At 38.0% G+C, this 18574-nt stretch overlaps 1 protein-coding gene across 2 annotated transcripts in view; it reads left to right on the top strand.

The window, feature by feature from the left end:
• Positions 1-7976, top strand: part of gramd4.L (GRAM domain containing 4 L homeolog) — a 67265-nt gene extending 59289 nt beyond the window's left edge. For both annotated transcript variants that reach the window (XM_041586440.1, XM_041586441.1), the window contains 2 exons: positions 3971-4039; positions 6244-7976. In XM_041586440.1, coding sequence (XP_041442374.1) covers positions 3971-4039; positions 6244-6345 — 171 coding nt within the window. In that variant the 3' untranslated portion in view covers positions 6346-7976. The remainder of the gene's footprint in view (positions 1-3970; positions 4040-6243) is intronic.
• Positions 7977-18574: the final 10598 nt, after the last annotated feature.

Here is an 18574-nt window from a genome sequence, read left to right as displayed (position 1 = left end):
CGTTTTGTCTCAAAGTACCCAGGATTCCAGGACGTTCTCAGGCAGTCCAGGAAGGTGTCGGCCCATTTCAGATGTTCCTATACAGCCATGGCACGCCTTGCTGACATTCAGCAGCGGTACAACATGCCAGTCAGGCGTTTGATTTGCGACAGCCAGACTCGCTGGAATTCAACGCTCCTCATGTTGGAACGTCTGCTGCAACAACAAAGAGCCGTCAACGAATACCTGTTTGAACTGGGTGGTAGGACTGGATCTGCAGAGCTGGGGATTTTTTTCCCCCGTTACTGGGTGCTTATGCGCGATGCCTGCAGGCTCATGCACCCTTTTGAAGAGGTTACAAATATGGTCAGTCGCACCGAAGGCACCATCAGCGACCTAATACCCTTTGCTTTCTTCCTGGAGCGTGCCGTGCGACGAGTGACAGATGAGGCTGTAGACCAGCGTGACGAGGAGCAGGAAGCGCACGATTTCTGGTCGGAATCACCAGAACGAACCCAGGCACCTGCTGCAACGCAGGGAGAGGTGTCAGAAGTGGAGTCAGAGGAGGAAGGTGGCTTTGTGGAGGAGGAGGACCAACAGGAGCAGGCTTCCCAGGGGGCTGGTGGTGACCTTTTGGGGACCCCTGGTCTTGTACGTGGCTGGGGGGGAAGAGACCGTGGATGATGCAGTCCTTGATAACGAGGAAGCGGAGATGGATACCTCTGCATCCAACCTTGTGAGAATGGGGTCTTTCATGCTGTCATGCCTGTTGAAGGACCCCCGTATCAAGAGGCTTAAGGAGAAGGACCTGTACTGGGTCGCGACTCTACTAGACCCTCGGTACAAGCATAAAGTGGCAGAAATGTTACCAACATACCACAAGTCTGAAAGGATGCTGCATTTACAAACCAGCCTGCAAAACATGTTGTACAATGCTTTTAAGGGTGATGTCACTTCAGGAACTCATCAACATTCCAGGGGCAGAGGTGCCAGTAATCCTGCCACGAGCGCACCTGCAAGGACAAAGCACTTTGGCCACTCTGTAACGTCAGACATGCAAATGTTTTTCAGCCCAAGGCAGCGGCAGAACCCTTCGGGATCCACCCTCAAAGAACGCCTCGACCGGCAGGTAGCGGACTACCTGGCATTAACTGCAGATATCGACACTCTGAGGAGCGATGAACCCTTGGACTACTGGGTGCGCAGGCTTGATCTGTGGCCAGAGCTGTCACAATTTGCCATGAACCTCTTGTCTTGCCCCGCCTCAAGTGTCCTCTCAGAAAGGACCTTCAGTGCAGCAGGAGGGATTGTAACTGAGAAGAGAACTCGCCTAGGTCACAAAAGTGTGGATTACCTGACCTTTATTAAAATGAATGAGGGGTGGATCTCGGAGGGTTACTGCACGCCGGAAGACTTGTTCTGAGTTTCTGATTCTGACTCCCCATGCAGCTGTCCTTCTCTGCACGCCTCATGACTCCACATACAGCTGTCCTTTAGCGTCCTCCTCCCTCCACCACCGTTACAAACTAGGGTGCAAACCCTACTGGTTTAATTTGAATCCAGGTAAATCCTGAGTTTTTCTGGCCTCTGTGCTTCAGTGGCTGCGACCAAAAAAAACAGAATATTTTCAGCATTTATATGGCATATTTTTTCTGGCCTCTGTGCTTCAGTGGCTGCGACCAAAAAAATTGAATATTTTCAGCATTTATATGGCATTTTTTTTCTGGCCTCTGTGCTTCAGTGGCTGCGACTAAAAAAAACAGAATATTTTCAGCATTTATATGGCATATTTTTCCTGGCCTCTGTGCTTCAGTGGCTGCGACCAAAAAAATTGAATATTTTCAGCATTTATATGGCATATTTTTTCTGGCCTCTGTGCTTCAGTGGCTGCGACTAAAAAAAACAGAATATTTTCAGCATTTATATGGCATATTTTTCCTGGCCTCTGTGCTTCAGTGGCTGCGACCAAAAAAATTGAATATTTTCAGCATTTATATGGCATATTTTTTCTGGCCTCTGTGCTTCAGTGGCTGCGACAAAAAAATTAATATTTTCAGCATTTATATGGCATATTTTTTCTGGCCTCTGTGCTTCAGTGGCTGTGACAAAAAAATTAATATTTTCAGCATTTATATGGCATATTTTTTCTGGCCTCTGTGCTTCAGTGGCTGCGATCAAAAAAACTGAATATTTTCAGCATTTATATGGCATATTTTTCCTGGCCTCTGTGCTTCAGTGGCTGCGACCAAAAAAATTTATATTGTTAGCATTTATATGGCATATTTTTCCTGGCCTCTGTGCTGCAGTGGCTGCGACAAAAAAAAAATTTATATTGTTTGCATTTATATGGCATATTTTTTCTGGCCTCTGTGCTGCAGTGGCTGCGACCAAAAAAAAACAGAATATTTTCAGCATTTATATGGCATATTTTTTTCTGGCCTCTGTGCTTCAGTGTCTGCGACAAAAAAAATTAATATTGTTTGCATTTATATGGCATATTTTTTTCTGGCCTCTGTGCTTCAGTGTCTGCGACAAAAAAAATTTATATTGTTAGCATTTATATGGCATATTTTTCCTGGCCTCTGTGCTGCAGTGGCTGCGACAAAAAAAAATTAATATCGTTTGCATTTATATGGCATATTTTTTCTGGCCTCTGTGCTGCAGTGGCTGCCACAAAAAAAAATTAATATTTTCAGCATTTATATGGCATATTGTTTCTGGACTTCTGGTTCAGTGGCTGCGACAAAAAAAACATAATTTTTCAGGAAAGTACACATGCCTAATTTTTCAGGGTTCTGCAACAGTGGCAAAATCGCATCTTTTATGGTCACCGCAGGTGATCAATAAAGTAGACCAAAACTGGGCCCACACTGCAGAATCAGTGTTTTTGGTTCACTTCACTGTACATTGAATTACCTCTGCCTGACCGTGCACGTGCGCACAAGCACGGTGACTGCTAAACACACCACTACAGAAATATTGCCACCAACAGGACGAACATCCTGGAGGTGACAAGCAACTAGTAATTAAAAACTATTATTTGCTCACTTGACGGTATCATTCATTAAAGCTCTTTGCGTCTTTTTGCGTTGCAGTAAGCACCGCGTTTCGTCTTTGCGTGTGAACAGGCTGTAACTTTTACACGACTTGATTGGCATGTAGACGCCGGACGTTTTAAAGCATTTTATTACACAGGTTTAGAAATGTAGTGTGATTTCTGCCCTTTACAGCACAAAACGCAGCGCTGTGTCAACAATGGATTTTTTAGAAACATTTTTGCCCTTGATCCCCCTCTGGCATGGCACTGTCCAGGTCGTTGCACCCTTTAAACAACTTTAAAATCATTTTTCTGGCCAGAAATGTCTTTTCTAGCTTTTAAAATTCGCCTTCCCATTGAAGTCTATGGGGTTCGCGACGTTCGCGAACCGTTCGCATTTTTGACGCAAGTTCGCGAATATGTTTGCGAACTTTTTTTCCGACGTTCGCTACATCCCTACTGTTTACTACCTCGAGGTTCATGCGGCAAATGTTCCTTGACACAACCACACCACAAGCTAACTAGTTTGTTAAATTAAAAAAACATTTCTTGATTGTAATAGACATAACAATTTTTACCTAATAACTGCCCTGATGGTGAATATTCCAGCCCTGATTCCTTTCTTTAGTTGTCATAGTGGGGCGCTTAGCCTGAAGGGTTAGGATGGGCAGTTGCTGCTATCCTGCATAGTCTTGTTTTTATAGCAGGTTATATGCAGGACAGCAGTAACTAACTGGCCTTGGTTTTGACATCTTGCTATATCTAGTGATTCAAAAACATTTTAACCAAAACCTAACTATAAAACTAACTTCCTCTCATTATTAAATCGCAAATGATTACAACTTGACCTATAAAACCTGGTTTATATTTGTAGATCTACATGTTTGTTAAAATGATGTTCTTTGTCTGTTTTATTTCATGTGGTTTTTCATTTCCTTTGTGTTTTGTCCTCAGTATAAAGTGTTATCGGTACTGCCTGGGTCTGGGATGGGTATAGCTGTATCAACACCATCTACACAGAAGGTAGTGTATATTGTATATAATCAATTAAATCTCAGTGCTTAGGCATTCTGCCTCAAAGGACTTGAGAAAATATAGAATATGTTAGTGCACGGTTTCTAACCTTTCCAAATGTGCTTTAGAGGCAACGTATAAGACTTCTTACAGGGGGTTTGACCAATTTTGATCATACTGCAAAACCATTTGGCAAGTATCGTTTTCGGCAGGAGCAATAGAACTTCTTTACTACCTACAGCTCCAAACAGGCAGTCAGCCTGAACAAACAGAACTGTAAAAAAAAAAAGGGCCCATACCTGCAGTATTTGATCCATTGGAGTATCTTGCATGTATGTCCACCTCACTTACAACTTATAACAGAAAACCAGAATATAAAAAATGTGACCCATTAATATTGATTCACTTATAACAAAAACTATAAAACCAACTATGACATTGAACGAATACAACAAGAATCTCGAGACTATATCAAACTTGTCATCTGTATTGCATTGCCATTGAGCACTGTGCTCCTTTTATGTCTAAAGCATGTTGTGCAGTAAGGCTAGAACATTTATCTAGATCACATCATGGCCCGCTCCTCTGATAATAGAGCACACCGTGCCATGTGGATACTGTATGTTTGAGTCTGCAGATTAAACTAAACACTTTTTTTTTGCATCATAAAGGCAGATTTAGTGGGGCAGGCCATTGCTTCATTAGATACTGCAAAATGTAGTACACAAGGACCTGGAGCTACAGGTTCCTAGTTCTTAAAGGAACCGTAACACCAAAAACTGAAGGTTTTTTAAAGTAATGCAAATATCATGTAGTGTTGCCCTGCACTGGTAAAACTGATGTTTGCTTCAGAAACACTACTATAGTTCATGTAAACAAGCTGCAGAGTAGCAATGGAAGAAATTGAAAAACAGCTATGGCACAGGATATATAATGGATAACAGCATTATGTTCTACAGAGCTTATCTGCTATCTGCTATGTAACTTGAGCCTTTTCTACTTTGAATGGCTGCCCCCATGGCTACACAGCAGCTTATTTATGTAAACAATAGTAATGTTTCTGAAGCAAACACAGAAGTTTTACTAGTGCAGGGCAACACTGCATTATATTTTTATTACTTTAAAACAATTAAATTTTTTGATGTTACTGGTCCTTCAAGCTATACCACCTAACATCTTTTAGGACAGGAAGCATTTAGGCTTAAATGAGAACAAATGCTTCCCTCTGGTGGCCTCCCTCACAACGCCATCAGTTCTGAAAATTATCTCTCTTAGTGCACCTTCCTAATTTTGCAGAGTTGCACAACAGGTTTAGCAGGCTCCATCTAATGCCTGACAACTTCCTCTTCTGTTTGATTGGTCCAGATCAGCTTTAACTGCACATGCTGCTGCAGCGATTTCCAACAAGAGAGGACTTAAAGTGGGGCAAGATTGTGTCTGTTAACCCCGCTGCACAACTTTGCATTTTTAAGAGAGAGACATTTGTTTGAGAAGTATAGGTTGAAATCCCTGAGACTCTGATACCAGATCGATACACATGAATTGTATGAATTTTCCCTCATTAGATTTTTTAATGTAGCTATTAAATGTTATGTTTTAATCAGGTTCATATTACACTTCAGTGGATTGAGAACGGCTCATGACATACTTAGCACTTTATTCACTATAAGCACTTTATCAATTTTTGAATTCTTTGATAACTTATATTAAATGATTCAATAATCACACAGAATAACGGTTTTCACACAATTAATTTTATTGATTTACTTCAAATGAAAGGACTTTTTTATTTATTTTTTGTATTTTCACACACAATGAATTTTACACAAATTAATTTATGGATTGTGCGACACGAATAACTCTTCTAGCAGTTCCTTTCATTGGGGTATCAAACAAATGTTAATTTATGCAGTTATCAGCACATCTATAATATAATCTATAATTGGCAGTGGTGAATTGTTAAAAGGTGCAGAAGACAAACATTCTATAAAACACTTTTCAGGCTAACTGATTGTTCAAGGAGCAAGGCCATTGGATGGAGCCTAGGGTGGAAGAGAATGGCTTTTGTACTTCTTTGAATGAGAACTTTAGATCAGTTGGAAACTAAGCATCAAAACAAAATGAAGCAAAAAAAAAAAAAAAAATGGTTCTGGAATTTCTAATACAGTATAATACATAACAATGTGTCTCATTTTTTTTCTTCTCAATTTCAGCCACTAGTTTTTGGTGCCATGGTTCATAGAGATGAAGCATTTGAAACCATCTTCAGCCAGTATGTCAAAATCACATCTGCAGTAACAAACAATGACACCTAGGACTCGCCTGCCACCATAACATTATAGCGGTCATCTTTGCCTTCTACTTCTTTATTCTATTTTGCAATAATTTTACTGAATAGAGCGTTACATTTTTTTCTCTTACAGTAAATGAGTATTGATTTTTTCCTATGTGCGTCTTTCTTTGTATGTACACTTTTTTTTTCACAGTGTTTTCCCATTATTTTTAACAGAATGCAAATGGAATTTACAGATCTAAGAACCAAGGATCTTTTATTTACTTCCATGCTCTTAATCCTAAAAGACCTTCATATCCATCCACCCAAAATGATAAAGCCCTAATATTTGATATTGTACACTCCATGTATATAGTCTATTACAGCAGTGATTTTGGAATGAAGGCTGAAATCACAACAACCTTTTGTTGTTTTTATGGGTTTCTATGAAGTTACTAAGAAGAATATGCTGCTTGTGGGATTTTGAGACCTTTGCTTGATTTTTTCATTTTAAATCAAGTTACCGCACTTCTGCTCTGAAAGTTTGTTTTGAAATCTTTGATTTAGGCAACATGCTCACATATTTATTAGGATAATCCAAATCTTCACTGCTAATCTATTGAAATCTATGTTTTCCTGGTTGTTGTTCTGGGGATCAGAGCAAAATTATAGCGTGATTACTTCCATTCTGCTGCTGTTCATTGAACATCTGTATGTGTGATGTTTTCCATGGCAAGGGTTCTTTAGTACTGAAGCAGTTAAGGCAATATCTTCTGTTACAATATCATGCCTTGGCTACTTCATTTTAAGCCAAAAGAGCCTGGTCTGCACTTCAGCTAAACCCTAACTGAGAAACAAATCCAAAATAGTTTTGTAAGAGAACAGGAACTACAGCTTTCTTGCAGTGTGCAATCTGATTTGTTGTTAGGAAAGCTTTGCAGTGTGAAGTGTATAAGGTATGGTTTTAGTTACAGCCAGCATTGTGATGTAGAAAAATGATGGGCCTATTTTGGCAAGAATTTAGTTCAGATTTATCCATCAAAATATAGATGTTTAATTCAATGTGGATGAATGTTATATATACTTGTATACATTATATCTAACCACTTCACATCAAACTTAACCCCAACTACATTTAATACAAACTTCCCTGTGCTCTCATCCAGGAGATGGTTTCCAAAAATCATCCTAAAGCTTACTCTTTAAGCTATGGTTTCCTTGCACGGACAGTAAATACTAATTAATCTTTTCCTAAAGGTTGATGAATGCCCCAGAGGGCTTGAATCCTTGGGAAAGATAATTTGTATACTTGCAATTTGTATATTTGTTAAATCATGTCTGAAAATAATTGGTAATTGTCATTGACAATTGTCATTATAGCCTGCTTTTAAATATGAGATTTTTCTTTCTCATTTTATTTCATTTCATTAACTAAATGCATGGGTGTTTTACATTAGTCAGGTTAGCTGCTGATGGACTAAAATGTCTGTTACCCTCTACCATGTTCAACAGGAGTTGAAATGTAGATCAGTAGCAATCGAAAGAACATTGGTTGGAGATGTCTAGTTTTTTTATTTTAATCCCATTTTAGGGGAATGGTAAAAAGAAAAAGTTGTTGGATCTTAGGCAGGTGGCACATATTTCTCATTTAAGTGTATGGGAGGTGGCAGTGGTAGATTTTGGTGGCTAGAATGCCATACACCTCATGTGCCAAATGGTACCCAAGTACATCTTTAAGTTTTTTACCACACAGGATAACACATGTTGAACTGATGAACTGGAAGTAAACATAAAAACTGAACTCATAGTAATTAATTGATCAGTACTAAATTCTGCACTGTTGATGGGTACAGACCAACAGAGTGAAAACCATGTGTTGTGAAAAGGTGGAATTCATAACATTCAGTCCATGTAGAAAACGTTAAGTTTCCCTAAAACCAATAAACTGGTTTTTGACAACTAGCATTAACCACTGGAGAGACTCAAGTAACATGGGATAAAGCACAGGATGTATGATTATTATATCTTCTTGCATTTGTGGCTTTTGGTCTTGTTGGCTGTGAAAACTGTTGACGTCTTTTTCTTGAAACTTTAGATCTGCAGCTGCACCTAGTTAATATTGGCTTCTAGACATACATGTTTCCCCAATGAAGGTAATCGCAAATAACTACAGTATATTAAGTATGGGATGTGAAGACATCACACAGCTCACAGTAAAAATGAGAAAACCCACAAGGTTGCTTCATGTCTAGCTGGGTAAACTTACACCAGTTCTAACTACACTAGTTCCACATCTGCCTGCCGATTGGCCGGGCAATGAATAGAATTCTGATTGAACTTGTTGGTAAATTCATTCAGGGTCATCCTATACAGTATATTATATGTATTATATGTCTTCTCTCATCAGTGGTAAATGTGACCACAGACTAGGAATAACTTCTTTTTTTTTCTGGTCACCAAGTTTGTATAATAACTTGACTATCCTATAACGCAGACCTAACTTGGTGATAGGTTTACACCTGACTTGAAGAAGTGCATACTTTCCTGAAGCAGGAAAGAGTATTTTTTCTGGTGGTGCCATCATGCAGAAAACTGCCATATCTGCTATTAGTAATTGTAGGAAATGTAGTGCCCAAAGCACACATAGCAGTGACAGGTGGGCATGAAGGGAACATTTGTGAGAAGAGGTCTGCCTGCTATAGATTTGTATGGAGGACATTTATGGCAGCAGCAGTCAAAACTCTGTGCAAATGCTATTGCAGTGTAATATCCTTCAGGGCAAAGAAAAACTGGTATTCTTGCTCTTTATGTGTTTACATCAGCAAAATTATTTAGCAAGCATACATTTGCACTTAGGCTTGTTCTACTTTTAGGGACAATTGCCTGGCAACGATAAAGCAACATTGCAATTCACATGGTAATTGAAGGCGTTTGCAAATACCAAAATTAAACTAACTACAACATTTTCTTGTGGATTATGGGGGTGGGGTTGGGGGGGTTGTATTATACATTGTTAATCATTGCACTGGGAAGCCTTTTACTTTAGTTAATAAAAAAAAAGCAAGGCAATAACTTGATATAAGAACTGCACACGCATGTCTGCATTGACACCTTTGTGAAACAATTTAACGAGGTTTGTTCACCTAAAATTTACTTCTATGACAAAATTTGCAATTTGACTTCAGTTTTTACTTTATTTGATTTTTTTTTTTTTTGTTTAATTAGCTTTTGGTCAGCATCTGTCCAGTTTCAAATTCAGACAGCTGTGCGATATTACACAGACAGTAGACAGAGAAAGAATAGGAGAGTGTCTATTATTGTTACTTTTTAATAATTATGTTTGTGTACAATCAAATTGTAGCATTAAAATACATTTCTAGGTGCCGAGATAAGTGACCGCTTTTTAAATTAGAGGCAGAAATTGAAGGCAAATTGTTAGAAAAAAAAAAGTTGATAATACGACATTCTGTGACACTCTAACTACTAACTTAAACGTGAACAACCTCTTTAAATTTCCCAAGGCAAACTCAAAAACTGTGTGCATAGGTTCAGGAGTTAATTAGAAAAAGGCTATGAATACAAATTCTCTTTTTTTTTTTTTTTTTTTTTTTTTTACACTCTTTTTGATAAATGCTTTCCCAAGATCAGTTTATTTTAGAACTAACTGCTGAATGATTGGCTGGTATTATTTCCCAGTCCACTCAGAAGTAATTAAATTAGAAAAGCCATGACATGTTTTTCTCCATTGCAGTTTTGCACAGGAAAAGCTACAGAGGAAACCAGTAATAATACTACACGCACATTTCTTTGGCACATATTTGTTACACTGAAAAGGTACTATTTTCATTGAGGCAAAGGTAGTCATGATGTGAATGTTACATAACCTGCTTGTAAGAAGAGACTTTTAAGATTCTGGAATACTTTAATTTTTGAGTATATGGAAAGCAGAACAAATTATTTTTGCAGTGCTGGATTTTAACTGTGACATTTGTTATGTTTGTATTCCTTTTGGTTGTCTCTGAAACAGATTGTAATATATTTTTGTTTGACAGCTTTTTTTTTTTTAAAAAAAAAAAATGTTTGTCACAGTGGTTGGTTCGAGTTCCTGTACATGTCGAAGGAACAATGAAAACAACCCTGTCTTAAAAAAAAAAGAAAACAAATGTTGTGTGTGCCCAGTTAAATGTATAAAAATATATACTGTATCATGTTGTAAGTCCTTCTCAAAGTTGTGTAAAAGCTGGTGTCCCCTAGGCAAATGTATCTCTACTTAGTTAAGCACTGAAAATATCACCCAGGGGCTATTTGCATTACATTGTGGAATGATCAGTTTAGAAATGAACTTTTCACATTTCTTTTTACATTGTTACAACACTGAAGTAAAATAAATCACCTCTTACTTAGTCAAGTAACACTTCCTATTGAGTTAGTTTGTGACAGTGACAACTTTGTGCTTTGGGGGCTTGGTGTGGCTCTCCAGTTTATTTTATGGCCCTCATCCTGCCTATTGACATCGTTTTTAAATGATAACCAATGCATGTTATATTTTAACAATAACACAAAACTGGAAAGCACTATAATGCAAACACATGTTAAATGGCAATAGTCCTAAAGGGCAAACCTTGAAAAGGTTTATGGGATTTCTCACCTTTAGGCTTCTCATATTAGCAATCTGTTAGAGGTAATAATAGGAAAAGCTTTCAGTGCATATTCACAGAGATACTTGGGAGAATGGGTTATTTTTAATGTTTTTATTGGTAGAACATTGTCATGACAGATTTAATTGGTCATATAACATGGTGCTTAAGTGAAGCCCTGTTAATAATAGATGTTCCACAAGTAGGTTTCCATCTTTAGGATAGACATGAGAAAAGGCAGAAAATCATTAATGGAAATTTCAAGTGTTTGTCCACTAATTGGTCTTAAACATTCACCTTTCCTTTAATAACCATTCTTGCTGTGTGTTTTTATGCAACATGTTAGGATCCTTGGTGTACTGATGTTTTAGCAAAAAGGTGTATGGCAAGATACCACCAGCCCTAATTATCCGAATGTGTCTACCATACCATACCAAGTATTTAACTTCATTGTGCATTTTGCACCATACCCTGGAGATGATACAGATGATTTAATAAGCGCATCCACTGTTACAATATGTTTTGCAGTCCCTTCCTAGAGAAAACATGATTAATGGGACTTAAAGATCATAGCACAACATTTTATATAAATGCATATTTGTTTTCCTTTCATACAAAGGCTTATCTCTCAAGTTGCTCAAAACAGGACTCTCCTAAAATCACTTCACATTGTCACAAATGAAAATTATGCATGGCTTCTCTATTACTACATGTACTTGTTTCCCAAATGGGAAATTGTATGTGCTGGTGGTTCCTACCATAACTCCCATTCAGTCGCAGTGTATGAGGCGTTTGGTTTTTTCTTCTTCGTTTGAGTGAGGCAAAATGTAGCTGGCATGGGACTTACTTTTCTATTCACTTGTATAGTAATTTTAGGATCTTATTTTTCAAAGGGTAGAAATGTTTTCATCCTTTGATAAATATTCCCATGAAGACCCTGTTCAATAGAATATATTGAGTAGAGAACTGTGGTGAGTTCTAGCTTCACTGCAATAGAACTCACCATAGTTTTTTTAACCTGAAATCACACAAGGCTTCCTACTTGTTTTGGATATGGCCTCCCTTCACAGACTAAAAGTATGGTTCTGGATTAAGCACAAGCACTGAAAACATATGTATGTCTTTTCAGATTATGTATATTGCACGTTTCATTTTCAGCATTTCCAAAACATCACTCAATGGTTACAATTAGCACGATGTTCACAAGTAACAGCCTCTAGAGTAGGGGTCTCCAACCTTTTTTTTACAAACTCAAATGTGAAGAGTGCTGGGGAGATGCAAAAGCATGAAATGTTCCTAGAGATTGCCAAATAAGCACTGCCATTGGCTATTTGGTATCCCTATGTGGATTGGCAGCCTTCAGAATGCTCTGTTTAGAGTAAACTTATATTTACATGCCTCAAAAACTTGAGTGGTGGTGCAGAGCGACACATTACTCAGAAACCACTGCTTTGGGGGTCACTGGAACACCACACCCTATTATATGCTTTATTTTTCATGTCTGGAAGCCTTGTCTGCTGTAGTTTTATGTAGCTAGAATCACAGTGAATCAACCAAGAACTGTTCACATTAAACGTGGTGCATTTCGATGTACAATTGCCTATAAATATTATCTTGTGCTGCAGTTTGCAGTAATTTTCCAGCATAAGGATCAACACTACAAATTTTGCTACAAAAAGTTAATGTTTGGACAGGTTGATATTTAGGCAAGTGGTCAACACCAGAGTCGGTGCTCAAAAAACACTAGAAAGCCTTTAAGTGATTGCTGCTAAACTGTGTAAAGTTTACCTACACTGCCACAATATTTAGATCTTCAAATTTGCTAGCCCATTACTCATACAAATAAATGAGGATAATAAAACATATTTGTAGTGAAAATGTTGTGAGAAGGAACTTTCTGCCAGAAGATCCAAGTGTGTGTGTATATATTTTTGACATTTTCAACTCTGTATAAAGATGTTAGTTTTTACTGAACTCTGTAAATTTAGAAGGCTATTTCTTGTATTAAGACTGCATTAGAAGGATATGTTACAGTTTTTATGTCTGAAGTCAGAGTCTCTATTTTTTTTTTTTTTTTTTTTTTTAGTTGTGAATAATTTTAGGCGATGAAACATGTAATAATGACTAACTTGCCCTGTACATTTTTTAAAGAGAAAAAAAAACTTTTATTGCATAACAAACAAGGTCATAATTCTTGTATAAAATAAAATTTTGGTTAAATAAACACTGGTCAATTCTTTTTCATCTATATTGACTCCGTAAAGCCGTTTACCCCCACAGACATACCAATGGGAGGCCAATGCAATATGCTGCACTGCCAGATTTTGTGTCTCATTTGTCTTATTTTGTAAATGCCAGAGGCAAACAAGTGGTATTTACCATACATCACATGCAATGTAACAGGTAAGGATTCCTCCTGATGCAGATACAGCATGTTTGTGCAAGCAATGATACACCAGGGAATGGTGGAACACCACTCCTGGGTTGGTCAAATCTTCATTCAGATTCTTTATAGTCATAAGCGATGCGTTTTCTATAGTCGCCCGAAGTTGCCTCACTGAGGCAACTTTGGGCGACTATTGAAATGCATCGCCGTGTGTGCATTAGCGCAGACGACTTTTCATTCTAGCCTATGGGGAAAAACGCTGAGGCAGTTTGGGGAGATAGTCGCTGAAAAGACGAGGCAATTAGTCGCCAGGCGACAAAATCTCCCCGAATCTCCTCGTGTGGACTAGCCCTAAGTTGTAAGTATTGAAATGCAGTAAATGCGCACCAATGCAAATTTAATACATCAAAAACTTGTCATACTTGCACCTTCATAAATTGCAAATGTTGTGGTTGATTTTTTGTTTTTTTGGAAAAATATGACAAATTTTAACCGTTCGTAAATATGGCCCTTAAATAGAGAAGAATGCAAAACACTAGTGCTCTGACTGCATGTGCTGATAATCGGCTATAGCAGAATCATTTTTAGCTACAGCACCATGGAGACAAAGGAGGGGAGAACAATATTTAATCTGAAAATAGTAAGTGAGGAAGACGTAAAGAGTAAATATGTAGAGGGTAACATAGGGAGGAGAAACCAATAAAAGAAAAAAAAATGCAGCAAAGAAAGAGAGAAACAAGGGAATGTATCATGGTAAGTATGTGAAGATTAGAATTAAATGTTGCTGCTTGAATATATCTATCTATCTATCTATCATGGAGCAGAACTAAGTGCATATACTGTATAAATTCACATCTATACTGCTAAAATATGCACTTTGTAACTCTAAAGTTGTATTGCTGACATGTATATGACTTTCCATACTACCTTCTACACTGTAAAATGAACTTCAGGATAGATTATGCCCTGTCTGATAATTGGGGCCAGATTTAGGCACCCTCAGGTCAGGCTATTCACTTGGCCTTCTCATAACCAGCTCCCTTGCCCTTTTTCATGCTCCAGTGCAGCTCCCCTACTTCTAATACTTGCAGATCCATCAGAGGTGCATGCATAATCCATTAGAGTATAGGGGTGGCTTGTCCATCCTTTAACTTGCCAATCTAATGCCTGGGCCGTTTTGTCTTGGTAATGACTGGTAAAGATCATGTGATCTGCCATGAATATCCAGTGTACTAAATTAAGTACCTTTTCATTATTTTGTTTTTTAATAGATTTGATATTCCTTTTTAAGACCCATTAATACTAAAAAAAAATGTTTAAGGCTGTTTTTGTTACAAACTGCATTTCCTAAGTGCACAAACTGTTTCCAGTTCTATAAAAATATAAAATGACATGCAGCATGTGGTCAAGTGTGCACAAACCTCTCCAGCAGTGATTGATTTGACTTTTAATTACTGGCTAATTCAGTGGCCCGAGAGGGTGATCAGTCTATTATTTGTTTTCCTTCATACTTTCTTTTCTGTAAAATTTAACTGAAACTGAAAACAAATTTTAAAGGGGAAAAATCAGTGAGGTTTATGATTCAGGTATAGGATCTGTTATCTAGGAACCTGTTATCCAGAAATCTCTGAATAACGCAAAGGCGGTCTCCCATAGACTCCATTATAATGGAATAATTAAACATTTTTTTAAAATAATTTCCTTTTTCCTTGTAGTGATGAAAAAGTACTGTGTACTTGATCCCGACTAAGATATAATATTTGATTCAAAACAGTCCTATTGGGCTTAAAGTTTAATTGTCTTTCCAGTAGACTTAAGGTATGGAGATCCAAATTACGGAAAGACCTCTTATCTGGAAAACCCCAGGTCCCGGACATTCTGGATAACAGGTCCTATACCTGTATCATTGTAACCAGTTTATACTTTCGCACCTCTGTTGAACTGAAGAAACCGCTCAGAAGAGAGGGGGAAGATTTTCAACATACTGGAGTGTATATCATGGCCCTGATGACCTTCATCGACATATCTCTGATATAAACATGAAACCAAACTTTTTAATGAATACTTTTTATAAATAGTGTTAAGAATACACAAGCCTTGGAACCTTAAAGGATGAGTAAACCTTCAAAATAAGTGAAAGTAAAATTAATAAGGGTGCTATTCTAAGAACTTTTGTAATGTACATTCATTATTTATTTTGTTTTATTTCCAAGATATTAAGGGATACATGTACTGTTTATAAAAATTAATTTTGTTACAACAGCACCACCTGCTGGTCTTTTTCCCACCAGTCTGACCACCAAGTAGTCAAGGAAGTTGTCAGGAGAAAGAAAGAGGCTGCTCTGATGTTCTTCTGCTTAGGGAAAAAATTAGAAACCTTTTTCAAACCTTTCCTAAGCAGAAGAACATCAGAGCAGCATCTTTCTTTCTTCTGACAATTTCCTTGACTACTTGGTGGTCAGACAGGTCGGGAAATGGCTGGCAGGTGGCGCTGTTATAACAAAATTCATTCATATTAACAGTACATGTATCCTTTAATATCTTGGAATTAAAAGTAAATAAATAATACATTTACATTGCAAAAGTACTTAGAATAGCACCCTCGTCAATTTTACATTCACTAATTTTTAAGGTTTACTTCTCCTTTAAGGTACAAAAATGTTAAATGGACCAAGTTAAACTCTGTTGAATGGAATGAAACAGACAGGGGTGGCTTCTTGGATGCAAATTTCTAGAATCCTTTGTTAGTTTGAACATACCTATGTTATAACTTCATTCGAAAGTTAGGGTGAACTTTAATGATTTGCTTATATCAATCATTATTCTTTGGAAATCATTTTAATACTGTTAAATGATTGTGATATAATTTCATAAAATACATAAGCTAAAACTTACTCCTGTTATAAATTCACTGTATTTGTATATTTTTGAATGTGAAATATATTTTATAGCTCCCCTTATAGCCTTGTTCAGTGGCTTTGCTGATTTGTGTGTATATGAATTTGTTTAACGGTATTAACTATGTATTTTCATACCCTATTAGAGCCTCACCTCTGCAATCCATCACTATAATAGCCAGCAAAAAATGATTTGTTAGTTGCCAAGAGACCACTAGATGGCAGTGTTTACTAAAGTAAGCAGAAGATGTGGTTGGCAGACTAGCATCTTGAAAACAAAAGACATTTCCCGAATTAGCTAGGTTATATTAACGTCATCTAATTTTATCTTTGATTTCAGACATGTAGCATTTGTTAACATACAGCATGAAACTATTTACAGAGCTGGAACAAATATTGGATGAAAGGTACAAAGATAACTGAGGGCATCTGAAGTTTAATTGTGCAATCCTGCTGCTGCTGAATGCTGCTTATATCCTTGTTACTGACACATTCCTTAATTGATCGAATCCTGTCTGTATCACTAACAACAAAGGAACAAGCTTGAATTTTTTTTCCACTGTCCTCTCCCCCAAATCAGTAGTTCTGCCATCACTGCTCAAGCATACCTCCCAACTGTCCCTTTTTCGGAGGGACAGTCCCTCTTTTGACAGCTCAACCCGCTGTCCCTCATTTGTACTGGAAAGTCCCTCTTTTCTCTGCACTGAACAGCCAGAAAAAGAAACAAAGTTTCTCACTTAATTGGCTTTTAGCAGAGAGCCCAGAACAGCCACAGGTGCAAATAAGATACTTTGTAACAATTTTGAGACACAAAAACACAGTTTAGATAAGGAGAAATATTTTCAAACATTCATAACCTGCCAAATTTTGTAAAACAAACATGGTAATTAGGGGGTGTGGCCACATAAAGGGGTGTGGTCAAAAATTGCTGCGCTACGTGCGGAAAAAAATTTTTTGTCCCTCTTTTTACTTCCAAAATGTTGGGAGGTATGGCTAAAGACCTACAGCAAAGGTTCAGCTGACATGGGTGCACCATTCACACATGAACTCTCTTTTAAGGAGTCATCATTAGGGTACAAAACACAACACCTACACATAGTATTCTCACTTTAGCTGGGGCTATTTAACCTTGCAGTATTACCAAAATCACAAATATTTCAGTTTTCCAAGAAAACTGTTTCCTCATCAGGTTTAAGCTGCCAAGGTCCATTGAGGTCATACAAATCTTGAATGTTAGAATTTTACTTTTAACTTTTGACCAAGACAGGCTGTTCTTTGCTTCCTACTTTTTGCGAGTTCATTTTTTTTTTAGAAGGATAAGACCCAAGGCAGGGAGAGGAGCAGCAGCAACAGGGGCCACAAGGCAGCATTTTTGCTTCAGAAAGGACTTGTCCTCCCTTTATGTACTGCCTAATGATGAGTTGGTACTGACTGAACCTTGAAAAGAGAAAGTTTTAACTCAGTCCAGCACGTCTGAGGTTTAATAAATTAGTTAAGGGGTTAACGCTAGGGTCTAAGGGGACTATGCCATTCATCAAGATATAAATATATAATAGCGATCCACCCCAGGACTATATATCAGGCTCACCCGTCGAGACTAATGACCCGGGTGTGTGTGACCCCGGATCCCGCTTCTAGGTGAACCGTTACTGCTGTAAATGCTGAGGAAAACTTTGGCAGAGGAGCACGTACTCACTGGATGAAAAAGGTGGCCTGGGTGCATCGCCCGAGCCCGTAGCTGAAGGCGAGTAACAACTGAAGAAAAACGGCAAGCACTCCGGGTCCACACGAGAAGTTAAAACAAAGAATTTATTTCAACAAGGTTAAAAACAAAACACCTGACGCGTTTCATATCAACGATACGTAGTCATAGGTGACTATGCATTTTTGTTTCAGAAAGGACTTGTCCTCCCTTTATGTACTGCCTAATGATGAGTTGGTACTGACTGAACCTTGTCACTATCATCCAGGTCTATAGTCTATTAGTCAGGGCCTGGAAATGGTGACAGCATGGTCTCAGGCTACCTCAGCATTTCTGAGTTGGCATAATATTGGAGAATTACAGTTAAAGGTGAATTCAATCGTTAACAAAAAAAACCCTACACCCTGCGCTACATAGACCCTACTCCCCCCCAGTCTAGCTGCCCCACAGGGAAATGCCCCTAACTTTTTACTTACCCCTTGGTGCAGATTCAACGTAGGGTGGGGGGGTAGGGTTTTTTTAGTTAACGGTTGAATTCTCCTTTAAGTGGTCTCAGGCACTGCCCAGGATCTGTATCTGCTTGTAGTCCTGCATTTCATGGGCAGTAGCAGTTTCCAGCAGGTCTCTGCATGCCAGTCCCACCTTCAGTA

Source organism: Xenopus laevis, chromosome 3L, assembly GCF_017654675.1.
Source record: "Xenopus laevis strain J_2021 chromosome 3L, Xenopus_laevis_v10.1, whole genome shotgun sequence".
In the NCBI taxonomy this organism is placed as follows: domain Eukaryota; kingdom Metazoa; phylum Chordata; class Amphibia; order Anura; family Pipidae; genus Xenopus; species Xenopus laevis.
The sequence above is the reverse complement of the archived record's forward strand: the minus strand, read 5'-3'. Positions and strand labels throughout refer to the sequence as shown.